The 12,785-nt window shown below is 37.3% G+C and overlaps 1 protein-coding gene across 3 annotated transcripts in view; it reads right to left on the bottom strand.

Moving 5' to 3' along the window:
• NEDD4 (NEDD4 E3 ubiquitin protein ligase) overlaps nucleotides 1-12,785 on the bottom strand; it is a 51,682-nt gene that overhangs the window by 18,621 nt on the left and 20,276 nt on the right. For all 3 annotated transcript variants that reach the window (XM_030281218.4, XM_072933770.1, XM_012578341.5), the window contains 2 exons: nucleotides 1,149-1,199; nucleotides 287-348 (listed from right to left, as the gene is read on the bottom strand). In XM_030281218.4, the coding sequence (XP_030137078.3) occupies nucleotides 287-348; nucleotides 1,149-1,199 (113 nt within the window). The remainder of the gene's footprint in view (nucleotides 1-286; nucleotides 349-1,148; nucleotides 1,200-12,785) is intronic.

The following is a 12,785-nucleotide window of genomic DNA, read 5'->3' as shown; positions in this document are numbered from 1 at the left end:
AAATGATCTTATTGTGCACTTGTAAAACAAAATAGCTGAAAAAGCACAGCTAGAGGATCATAATGTACATTAATTAAGTTTTATAATACCACTGAGGCTTCAGACTTCTGAATACATTAAATATTTAAAATAATGCTGACTTATAGTAGAACATCAATATCTTAGAAATAGCTACTCAATTTCTTTGATGGAAACAGAAAAACTTAGAAAATACATATGTAGTTACAACTAATTACCTAAGAGCATTGTTTAGATATAAAAATCAGAATTTCCATGTGGTATTTACCTTCTTGGATGAAGAACAAAATCCTTAAATGTATATGGTCTCTCCATACTTGGATTTTCTGTCTGGAATTTTTTCAAGAAAAGTCTTTATCAATCACTTGAAATCAAATAAAACTATCAGAAATTTAAAGTTGATTTCTTTAAAGGCCTTATAACATTTTAAAACTTAAAATACAGGTTCAGGTACAGTAACAGCAATACCAGCTTTAATCTTAGCAGTCAGACCAATACTCTGTTTCAAGAAAACAACAACTACCTTTCAGTGTCCATGCACATTACAGAATGAACCACTTGCTCTTGGAAAGGGTTTGCCATGGTTGATACCCTGTTTTTAAGAAAGTTTCTGATAAATCTGTTAGTATCCGCTAATGTTTTGAGACTTCAGAAGAAAATGAAAAAGCTTATTTATTTCGATGTTCTTAATGATATTTCTTAACAACTGATTATCTGCCTTGCAAAAAGATTACAGGAAACAGAAAAAATTGACCAAAGCAACAGTAGCTCTATTTCCCACTTACCCTCTTTTTTGTATCTATTTATGTGAATAAAGAGCAGTAAAAATAAATTTACAGACTTTAAAGAAATATTTAAAGACATGATAAATAATTACAATCTCTTCTTGAGACTGTAAAACTATGGAAAAGCACTCCAGTGTTGAAAAACAAGGTAACCTACACTGTTTTATAAATATCAGCACTGAAAATCGCAAACAGATCTACAAAATAAAACAAAGAGCCCACAGAGCAGGAGAATTTAATCACTTTGTTACCAGTATTGTTAACTTCCTTAGATGACTAACAGAGTGCATATAGAAATAATTTTTTTCCCTTTTGTAGTCTTAAAAATAAACAAAAAATACAAACCGGTAACTGATAAAGAGGAATATCCACTTGTCCAAGAAAATCATCTCGAGTCTACAGAAAACAAAAACAAACACCACAGAAAGTTGAAAGCTGCAAAGTGTTTTAAAAACATTGTCTCCCACACCCTGACAGCACATTAATGCTCTCTTAGAACCGGAAGGCACTTTTGAATTACAGGCAGTAACTTGTTCTGTACAGAGCAAGTTCTCATTGACCCAACACTCAGAGCCTTGAACAGTTCTGCCTTCCTCAAAACAAAAATTGAGGGAGCTGGAGGTGGAGATTTAGACTGTTTACTAAATTATATAGGCTAATGTTAACAAAACAGGAGAGCTGCTCAGCATCAGGTCTGAGACTGTCAGTATCTCCAGTAGAAACACTGTCCTAAAGGACCCTCTTTTTAGGAGCACCCAACCATTTCCATAAACGGAGGCAGCTGTTTAAAACAGACATGTATAAACATTTTTTTTCTTTTCCAAATCATCCAACTACTGTCAAAGCTAACAAGAAGCAAAAGTAAGTATAATCTGTGGTAAGTGCTTTGGAAGTTCCAGCAATTCCAGTGATCCCAAGCTTGGCATGAAAATCTGTTAGAACTATGAAAAAATACCTTCTGTCTACACACATTGAAGGGTTTAATTTTGTCAATGACCGTCCAAAAGATTTTACCTGACCTGGATGTCTGGACTGTCCAGCTGGGACCAGACCATGAACACAGCAGCTGTCACACCAGAACAGGGAATGACAAAACACAGCAATTCAAGTATTGCTGCACACTTGAATTTTCATCATGGATTTTTGTTTGCCAAAGAAATTACAATTTAAGTAATCTACACAGGTAATTTCAGTATTCACCAATAATCACCACCAGCAGTACTTGACTTCTTGCTGGATTACTGGAGCATGTGCTACGTTGCTTCAATTAATTAATGAATTGGAAACCTTTGTGAACCTCCACAAAAGCAAATGTATTATAAGGGTCATTTAACATGAAGACCTATCAGTGCCTGTGGAATAAACTCACGCCAGCATGGAATTTTTTGAAGGTATTTATAAACTTATGATTGAAAAAAACCCACCCAGACTAAAACAAGACCACACTTCTTTGCACAAACTGAGTAAGAAGCTGTAAAAATCTTCAACTCTGTGGCTCATGCAACCTCTGAAATTCTAGGCTTCCTGATTTTTCTAGCTAACAAAAAAATTGGTGCCTATTATTTCTAAATCTGTTGTTGTGTTTATTCAAACTAATCACCCCAGAATTTTAATGTTTGCCCATAAAACTTTTCACCACAAGGCTATGCAGCATGCTAACATCTATTTCCTTCACCTCAGGGCAAAACCATGTGTTCCAATTTTCTTCTGGAAAACTCATTTCAATTTTCAATTCAAATGTTTTACAGCCTTAAAACTCCAGCCCAATCCTATCCATTTTTTGGTCCCTCTGACATTAAAGTATAGGTATTTCTTGAAGCAGTTCTTTTTGCCTTAGTAATTATTTTTGCCTTAGCTCTGTTGTCCTAAGTTCAACCATTTAGTGTTTAAATCATACATGTATTTGGAGAATCAGTGTCTCACATGGGTCTCTAATTTTTACACCTGCAAAAAGCACAACTAGATTGTCAGGGGTGGTAAAAACCAGAAATTTGGAGACACATCACTTCAAATTCAGTTTGCAGCATGGATGCCATGTTCTGATCTGAGGGGAACAAAAATGAAAATATATACAAAACATCCACAGTTTTAATCCACAAACTCATTTGAGATAGAAAGCTACAACAGGTTTCATACCTGTGGAGGCTTCCCTGAACTACAGAAGGAAAACATTCTGTGCTATTATGGACTACAGGATTCTGGAAAAAAAATAGATATAATTTTTGCCTATGAGGTTTATTTTATTTTTTTAATGGCACGGCACATACCTTAGACACGTTAAAAGGCTTAGTATTTGTAAAGTTCTTGGCAATCTTCAAGTGGAACATGCCTTCCAAATAAATTATTGGAATATGGGACAAAAGTTTGCTCTATTTTAGAAACCCTCAGAACATTGTGTTTGTTACCAGCATAATTTAAGTATGGGCTCCTGTTATTCACTTTATTATTCTGCTGTCTCTCCTCCTATTTTTAGCAGAGTTAGCCTCAATAACCAAGTCTTTAACAGTACTTTCTCCTCCAGCCAGAAAGCACAACCCTGAGTGGAGATTTTTGTTGACCTCCAAACAACTACCACATAAATCAGATATCAGGAATGATCTCCAGCAATGTGCTCCCCCATGACAAGCTGACTAACTGCCTGCCAAGAGGTGCCAAAGCGGCTTCACACACAGAAAAACTAAATGCCAGCGGAGCTGAAACTGTTTGGATCTCTGCTTCATCTGAGCAGGCAATACACACAAGTGGGTCAGTTGTTCTTGTCAGCTTCTAATTTCTTAACAGCCAGAGAACTCAAACATTCTGCTTGGCATAAACCTCAATTAATTATATACTGCACTAACAGAGAGGCCTTGTATTTTACTGATTCACTGGTTTAGTCTATAGAAAGTTATTAAAAACAGGTGAGGACAGACAGCTGCTGTACACAACTCATTTGAAGAACTCCAGTGCAATGCCAAAGCGTTCAAAGAAAAGCACCAAAAAACAGTAATTCTGTTCAAAACTCATTTTCATCTATTTTATGAATATATGCTTATGAAGTTTTAGATTTTGGACTTCTTTTTCTGCAACTCCCATCAGAGTTGCAGAAATCTAGAAGTAGATTTTTAACAGACATGCTTATCTGAGTTCTGCATTTAACTGCAGTGCTAAGAGCGTATCCCAAAATTTATCAGGTTTGAAAATGGGTCACTGAATTTAATGCCTTTCTTAATTGCTGGATTCACCACACAGCCTTTTGAAACAGTTCTTGTATAAGACCAGGGTGTTGAAATAACAAGAATTTTCTCTACCAATTTTTGTGCAAATGTTTGGTGGTATTAGTGCATTAATTAGAATCCAAGCATATTCCCAGTCTTTTTCTGAATAAACAGGCAGCTAGTTGTGCACAGGTTGGTCTTTGCACAGAAATCTACAGCTGTATGGCAAAGCAAGAAAGTATACAGCTTTTATTGGAGGGAACATAAGTATCAGCTCAAATTGAAAAAACAAACAGTGATATGGATTATCGCTGCTTAAGAAAACATGAGCTCAATAGATGCCTTATAAAACCAACATTCTTCTTGCTTAAACACCCAAACATCAACATTAGTTACAAGCTTGATGAGGATGAAAAAAAACTTTCCTGAGCTACACTAGCAAATTCAAGAATTTTTCTTTTCATACTGCACTGATTGTATTATTTGGTTCTCTTAAACTCTAAATTGAAAAAAGTGAGCATTTTTTTCTTCCATAAAATACTGCCAGCATATGCTATTCATCATGAAAAAGTTACAGTTTCAAAAAAACAAGATTCAATTATGACATTAAGATTATACCAAATTCACAGATTCCACAAGTAATGTTTTCTCTGTCTTGCAATGCAATAAATACTTGGTTGCATGGAATTCATTACAGTCCCAGTCTCCAGTATTTTTAAGGGGGACCTGTGGATTGTGAGGAGAATTTTTTTTAACGACATGTAGGCATTTGTATTGCTACCTATGACACAGAGATATAAGACCCTATCAGCATTTTCAAAAGGGAGAATACATACTGTTAGGCCAGGGTTATTACACAACACATGTTTCTGCAGCACCTTCAGTCCTGCTGACTGTTTCAACAGCAAGGTGTCAGCACAACATGCCTCAGCAGTTTACCATCTGCTTAACAGAGAGCATTTAGAAATGACACTGGGGTTATTTTCACTAATTCTCTCTCACTTCCAAAGATATCTTCAGACAACTGCTTATCTGAAGACCAGAGTAAAAGTATCATCTGTTTCTCCATTTATAGCTTACACATTTTATATGGCACCAAAATCTTACCACTTCCTTAGATGTTTATATTGAGTTTACAGTACTTTTGCAACAACATTCATATATTAGTGTACTCAATGTGTGCTGCTGCGAGAACTTGTCCTTAAAAGTTTATTAACAATGCAGTTTAAGATAGTTTTTTTTTTTACACAGTTTACAAGAAGGCAAGCTGTCTAATATAACCAAAGCATACTTCAGAACATAAACAGAGAACACGAAGTTATTAATGCATTGATTTTATTCATCAGGACTTGGAGTCCCTTTGATTTGATGTATGCATGTGCCAAATGAGCTACCCTATAACAAGCAGGTATATTACATTTTATGAAAAGTCAAAACCAATCCAGACTCATCCTCCGGTGTTAAATCTGCCAATATTCACCACAAAAACTTTAGAAAACAGTAGCAAGTATTTAATTAGGTACTATTTCAACAAGTCATTCCTGACATCAAGTCAGTTAGCTTCATAACAGTATAAAAACATAAAACGCTTTCATCTGTTTGTGAAAGCTTTTTTGCCATATCTTAAGACTTCAGAGAAAGTTTGAAAAATAAACTCTTGTAGTAACAATTCCAGGCACACTGGAGAACCATTTAACACTATAAAGCTTAAAACACAGAAATGTAAAACTCTATGAAATGGCAAAACTGCAGGTGTAATTTGCTCCCAGAAGTAACAGCAGATAAACCAGATATTGCAGATGTTTACTACAATGGGTAATTAACACATTCAGCTGAAGGACTTAACAGTCAATCAACTTTTTGCTTTTCAGAGCAAGAGGGAAGAAATAGAATTAAAAATAAGACAAACTACTTTTTCCCAAATTATGCTTCCCCAAAACTGAAGCATGATGCAGACATACACCATTTTTTCCCCAGAAAACTGGAGCATGTCTGCATCATGGTGTCACTCCTATGAAGTTCACTTGATCCAGTTCAGGGTCACACAGAGGCATAAAGGCAGGCTGAACCTGGAAGCTGCTTTTCAGCCTTAAATTAAATCAGTTGGCCAGGGCTCTACAGGTACCTGGCCACTTCTTAGAGAACGAGCCTAAAGCAGTGCTGGATGCAGGCTGTATGGCCTCACCCTGCTCCAAAGTCAGTCCCGCTGTTTTCAAAAGCATTCCTAAGTCTACTGTTGATGCAAATGCAGCATCAGGACTAACTCAGGACTGCCCTGTGCCTGGGCACCAGCACACAGCTAGGGCCCCTGCCAGCCACACCACAGCTTTCCACACTCAGCTGCACTCCTCAGCCACTGCTCAACAGGAGTCTCAAGCCCCACCTATGGACCTCCCCCAGCCCAAGCCTAAACCTCTTGCTGCCAGGTGTAGGGGCAGACGCAGGACCCAGCTAGAACAGAACTCCGTGGTGGGTTTGTTTTAAGGTCTGCTGTGCTCAAGCTATAAATCCCACCTGTCCAAAACCAGTCTGTATGAACTGACCTTGGATGCCTCAACCTCTAATGACAAAAGGTGACCACAACAGAAATAATCCAACCACAATCACTTTTCCAACAAAACACTATTACAATCTATTTCAGACAAGCTCAACGACACTACCAAAGTTATATTACACTTCTTAACATGGTTTTATTTGCCTATGATTTGTCAGATGTTAACCACTTCAGATTTCTCATTAATAAGCTAAATATTTGTCCCAAAACAAACTTAGTAGAAACAATAATTAGTAGAATAACTGGCTAACATAGAAACTCTATTGAAAAATAAGTAATGTTCATAATAAACTGTGGAATTGCTTTTCCTTCAAAGAGCCCTTGTACTTTGATGTTACAGAAGAGGCCATCTCTCTTATACTAGGAAAATCACTGATTGCCAGAGAAATCACCCAGGTCTGAAAGAATCCAGTTCTGTGTTTCTTACCACATTCCTCTTACTGAGTAGCTGAAGTGTCTCATTTGCATTTTAATACACCCTAACTTCAATGACTCCAATTCAAGTCTGTATGTGATTTCAGCCAGGAACTTGCTGATGTCCTTCTTAAATTCTGTTTGCTTATGTTACAGTTGATACAGCTGAAAGCAGCCCAAGGTCTCAAACAATAATTGCAGCTATTTGTAGACTTTTCAGTTTATTGTAAACTCTCATGGCAGAAAAAAATAATGATGCACTCTCTTGAAACAGAGATGATTATAAATCCATAAACTAACAGTGCAATGAGCTACAAACATTTTGCTGGCCGCATTCCCAAATCAGCATGTTCTGTTTGTCACAGGGAATAAGGAAAAAAGTACACTTGAAACAGAGACACTTCACAGAAATGCAGGGCAGTCCCCTTCAGACAAGGGTGAAAGTCAGTCATAAGCAAATGACTTGACTGAAAAGGCCACTCAGTTTTGCTTACTTGCTTAATCTATGAAATTCATCCACTTCTGGAAGATGAGAAAACACGTGTTGGAACACAGCAGAGCACTCTGCCAAGGGTGAGGGGAGAGCATTTCTACCACTTGATCCTCTGTGGCTGCAAGGGCTGAGCAGGCACCAGAGAGCCTGGGGGTCAGATTAACACTCTGCCTACCCTTGTATCCTTTCCATGTAATGGCCGAGAGCAGATGCTTAAGGAATAATAATAATAGTGGCAATTAAGAACAGTATTTCCTTTGATACAACCTCCAGTGCTGTGTCTCCCCCTCAACTCTACACCCCAGTTTCCAATGAGTAAGTGGTCATGGACCTCTTGATCCTGACATTAAAATACATATTGAAAATACCCTTTCTTCAACTTACCTAACTTAAAATCTTTTTTTACTTTTGATATGCAGATCTTGAGACAATTTGCCCAGCAACACAAAAGAACATATTGTTTTAAAAGTATGAATGGAAAAATTCACCTCTCCTAAAGTATAGTTTTATAAATTCCCTCTATACCACCTTTTTTTATTTCCAAAGCTGAAAAACCTCTGGCCTGCTTAGTGTTACTCCTCACATAAAACTCACCCCAATCTTGCAATCCTTCTTTTTTTAGTTCTGTTATCCATGCTTCCTGAAAAAGGACCACCAGAAATATACATGCCATGCACCTATGTGGATTTGTACAATTCCATAATGGTGGTTTTAAGTTTTTTATCTTATTTCTTCCCTAATAAATACTAAGCTTTTATTTGCCTGTCACCAAGATCTGAGCTGACATTTTCAGCAAGTCTTTCCCCACAACACAAACCATTTCCTGACCAGTATAGGGGGCCATCACCAAGTGTGCATCATTAGCTGCTTTTCATGTGTGCAATACTTGGCATTTTTCAACTCTGATTTCCAAATTGCCTATTTGGAAAAATAAAAAAAAGAAACTAAAGCAGTGATCATGAGCTCATATCTGAAAGCCTGCAAGTTCTTTGGCTAGTGAGGAGTAAAGGAAGAATGTCTCTAGCTTGCCCTGTGAACAAGTTTTACTTTAACACATTCTTGTAAGTATACCACTTCTTAAAAAACAGAGTAACTATAGCTTGTGGCAACATTGAAGAAGCCACAGTATCAACGCTACCCACTCTCTCATGGAAGATTAAAAGCACATGAATCACCCTGAAGGCTGGATAATTACATATTTACATAAGCTGTTTCAGGAGGCCTGCTCTGCATGGTTTTGCAGTTTTAGTTTCCCTATTTTTTTCTGGCATGAAAAACCTGCACAAATTCAGTTCAGCTCCAGACTATAAACAGAATTAGGCTAATCATAATCTCCACAGAGCACAATCAAATAAAGTTTTTCATTAATATGTACATGAAATGTTTGCTGAGGACTGCGAAGTGCTAGAGCTTTAATATACCGGTATATTCAAGTATCTGCTTCCTTACAGTATGATGGTACTCTGAAAGTTACATATGGCTCATAGTTGCCAAATACAACCTGCAAAACCTGAAAAACTTCAGGGATCGAGTTACTACCAAATAATGTTATTTGATCACTTCCTTTGCATCACTTTCCAAATGCATCCACGTAGCAGGCTGTAAGATCTCTCTCATCCTTTGTGTGCCATCTTTTTCTTCCCCAAAAGGACTGCTAATCAAAAGCTAATCAAAATGAAGAAAGGTAGAGAAGATGTTGTAACTAAACTCTGTGTTTAAGCAATATAAAAACCAGAAAAAATTAACACCAACTACTAAAGCACTACAGGTCATTGCCATTTAAAGCACAGAAGCAGGAAATTACCTACAACTAATTATAAATTGTTCATTATTGTGATTAACAGCTTCTACTGTGTTCCCTTCAATGTATGATGTATATGTCAGCTTCTAAAATTGTTGTCCGAGACAACACATGCATTCTTATGTGATTGAAGTCTAACGTAGTCACCCCCACAATTCCTCAGAAAGACACCACCTTCCTTTCAAGCCAGCTCTCCCTGACTGAACTGACAGAGCATGACACAGCAATGCACCACATGGTCCTGTAATGTGATCCTCCCAGATATGCAGTACTGAACAATATGAAAATTAGACTATGAGGTTACCATAGCACAGTAGCATGAAGTGATACCAATTTGTGGTTTGCTTTGTATTGCCTCCATAATCTTCTGCTTTTGCTGCTCCTTTTCCACCACACTTCCTTGCACAGATTTGGGACACTGATACACATGCAGCCCTTTGTTCCATGTGCAAAGCTGGAGCTGAGCCACAGCTGTCCTTCCCTTCTCTGGGTGCTTCTCCCTGGCTGGAACACTGTTTTCTGGGAGGGAGCTATGCTATGACAGAAGCTCTATGCCTAAGGAGAATGCAAGCAAGAAGACAACCTCAGACTATCCAGCACTGACTTGTGGTGCAGTATTTATCAAGGGAATCACAATCTTCCGGATACACATCAGCTGGGAAGTTATTAAAGAGATAAATCCTCACACACAGTCCCTCAAATTACTGTTTTACTAAATTTAAATTTAGTACAGCAAGATTCAAATAGCATCTTTTATGAGGACAAATGTGGGAATCCAGAGCTTCCCTCTGGCTGCCCTGGAAGGCAGGGGGTCAGGAACCCCCCTGTACAGAGCCCTGAGGGACACTGTCTCTGAGCTCTGTCCATGGAAAAGACTTTTCAATCTTACAGGATGAATTACAAGCTCTGAGTGCTTGATATAAGTAATAATTAAGTGTGGCACGGGTGCAAAAGTAAAATTTTAGGATTCTAGATAAGGGGTCCAAAGGGGACAAGATGGAGGAAATTGGGTGTGCATTGTCCTTTTTCTCCTTCTTCATGCCCTCCATGTTTCACTGTGGTGTTGGCATTTTTCTGTTGGTTTAGGCTGGGGACACACTGTTCAATGTAGGTGACAGATATTGGCACATTATTGTAAATATAGCACAGGTAATTTTTGGTATATAATGTTTCTAACATCCCACTGAGGGCAGAGCCCCACACGCTGCCCTGCAGGACAGAGCTGCGGCAGGGCAGCAGAACATGTGAGAGATAAACAGAATAAACAATCTTGAAAACAGCACAGACGAATTATGGCTTCTTTGGCAACGGGGCAGAAAGACAGAGACTTTCTACAATCTCGGAATCACCAATACCCACAGATTCCAACAAAGTTCCAGGGTTCGGTGAAAAAAGCTTGAGAGTTCCAACTAAAAGGTTTCCCTTATATGAATCTGAGAGTAGAAAAACAATTTTGTTATTTTACACCATCTCTGAAGTTTGGCGGTTTTTTTTCCTTCAAAACATGTCATTTCAATAACTAGAGACAAAACTCAAGCAAAATTACTTGTAAGGCCTATAACACAATTTAGTCCCTCAATTGTATAAGAAATTATTTTAAAGGTATACAGCTGCTGAAATAGGTTTGCAAATACATTTACAATATTCACATTATCCAATAGACAGTGATACTGATGGGGAAGGAATAGTTACTGTCAACAGGGATGTCAACATGATACTATACACTTGTGGGAGAGATTAACAGAACTTTTAATTTTTTATAAGTTTATTTCTACAAGAACTGGAACTGTAGTCACTGTTTCTGCCTTTCTCTCTACCTATTTGACTTTATGTATGTATGATGACAAGTAAACTGTTCCCTTACTCATTCCTACCCTCCCAATCCACACCTGTGATGTCAAAATGCTTTAGTTGCAGATTTACTTCTACCCTAAGCAGACATTTTTAGATGCACTAAAATAAACCCAACCAAACCCAAAACAATAATGAAAAAACCCAAAACATTAAAGTAGAAATACATAGTCGAGGACAACTTTCAATGCTGTAACCATGGGCTTCTTTCTTTCTCCTGCTTCACATAAATGAAATTCCAATATCTACTAGAGAACCTATTCAATAAGTTTCCAGTAAAGACCAGCAGTACACACTGGCCACCACCATTGCCCATTTTGTAACTTAATTAAAAATAATCCAAGGCCAGTTGTCATAGAAATGGTGTTGATTTTTTTTAAGCCAGCCTTTAACAAGCTGTTGATTATGGAAAGCAGGAAATGTGATCCGAGGTGGCTGAAGGCTGGTAGCAAGGCACAGAAGAAAAGAATGCATAGACCTTTTGCTGCTTCAGCCTCTGGAGTCTCTAACCACAGCACTGATTTGATTTCATGGCTGCCCTGTACAGATAGCTGACATTACTAAATGCTACTCCAGTATCAACTTGTTAAATTTGAACCCAGACTCAGCATATCAATATACTAGGCCAGACTAACTGGAGTCAAGAGAAATATTTTGGGAGTTGTTTATTTTTAAATGAGTCACAATACACCATGATAATTAACTGGACTATGTAATTAAATGATTGCCATAGAATCAGTTGTATTGGTCACAAAGACTAATAACAAATACAATGGTATTTATCTAATTTATTCCAGTGAATTACTGAACTGCTGTGAAGTCAACTATGGTTTTTGCTTGGTTTGGTGGAGGAAGCATTCACATTTTTGATAACATGTTTTATAGAATATTTACCTATTTACTTGTTTTACATAAAAACTGAAAGTAGCCATTTGAGGACTGAAAAATTTCTGTACCTGATGTTTGTGTCAATCCATTGTCAACACCGCTCCTGGGAACTGAAACAAAGTGTCCTAGGAGGTTTGCTGGAAATGTTAGCTAACAGTCTAATCCCAAATCTGGATTAAAATACAGACTATCTTTCATATCAGCTGCCATTAAACACAGAGACCAGCAGTGCAAGTTGTTGAGAAATATAATTGAAGTGCATGACTCAACATTTTTTTCACAATATACTTCCAAAATAACTGACACATTTTAATTAGTCTGGATCTCATCTGTTTATGCTTATTGTGGATCTTACTTCACAGTCAGATTTTGGGAAGAAGAATCACCAAACAGTATATTTATATATATATATGTGTAAAATTATTATCTGTGCTCCACTGAGTTTTATAAAGAAGCTTAAGTATAAATCACAATTTCCCAAGAAGGAAAGAGCATTTTTCTTTAAGCTCTAACCAAAACACAGTAAAGAAGTCAAAGTGTAGAATCATCAAGAACTGCTCTAAGGCTAACAAAAGACTGAAAATCCCAGGCTAACACCTCCAAGGTAAGTGTCTTACTAGTTTAGAAAGGGATCGTCATAATTATAAGGTCTTTGGCAAAAAGCCCTTTGCTTAAACAAGCATGTTAGTTATATGGTAGTAGTGTCAAATCAATGAGTTCTTAAAACAATTTTAGTAACCATCAGCTGTTGCACTTTTATCAGCATTCATAATTAAAAATATTC

The sequence above is a fragment of the Taeniopygia guttata genome, chromosome 10 (assembly GCF_048771995.1).
Source record: "Taeniopygia guttata chromosome 10, bTaeGut7.mat, whole genome shotgun sequence".
NCBI classification, from domain to species: Eukaryota; Metazoa; Chordata; class Aves; order Passeriformes; family Estrildidae; genus Taeniopygia; species Taeniopygia guttata.
The sequence above is the reverse complement of the archived record's forward strand: the minus strand, read 5'-3'. Positions and strand labels throughout refer to the sequence as shown.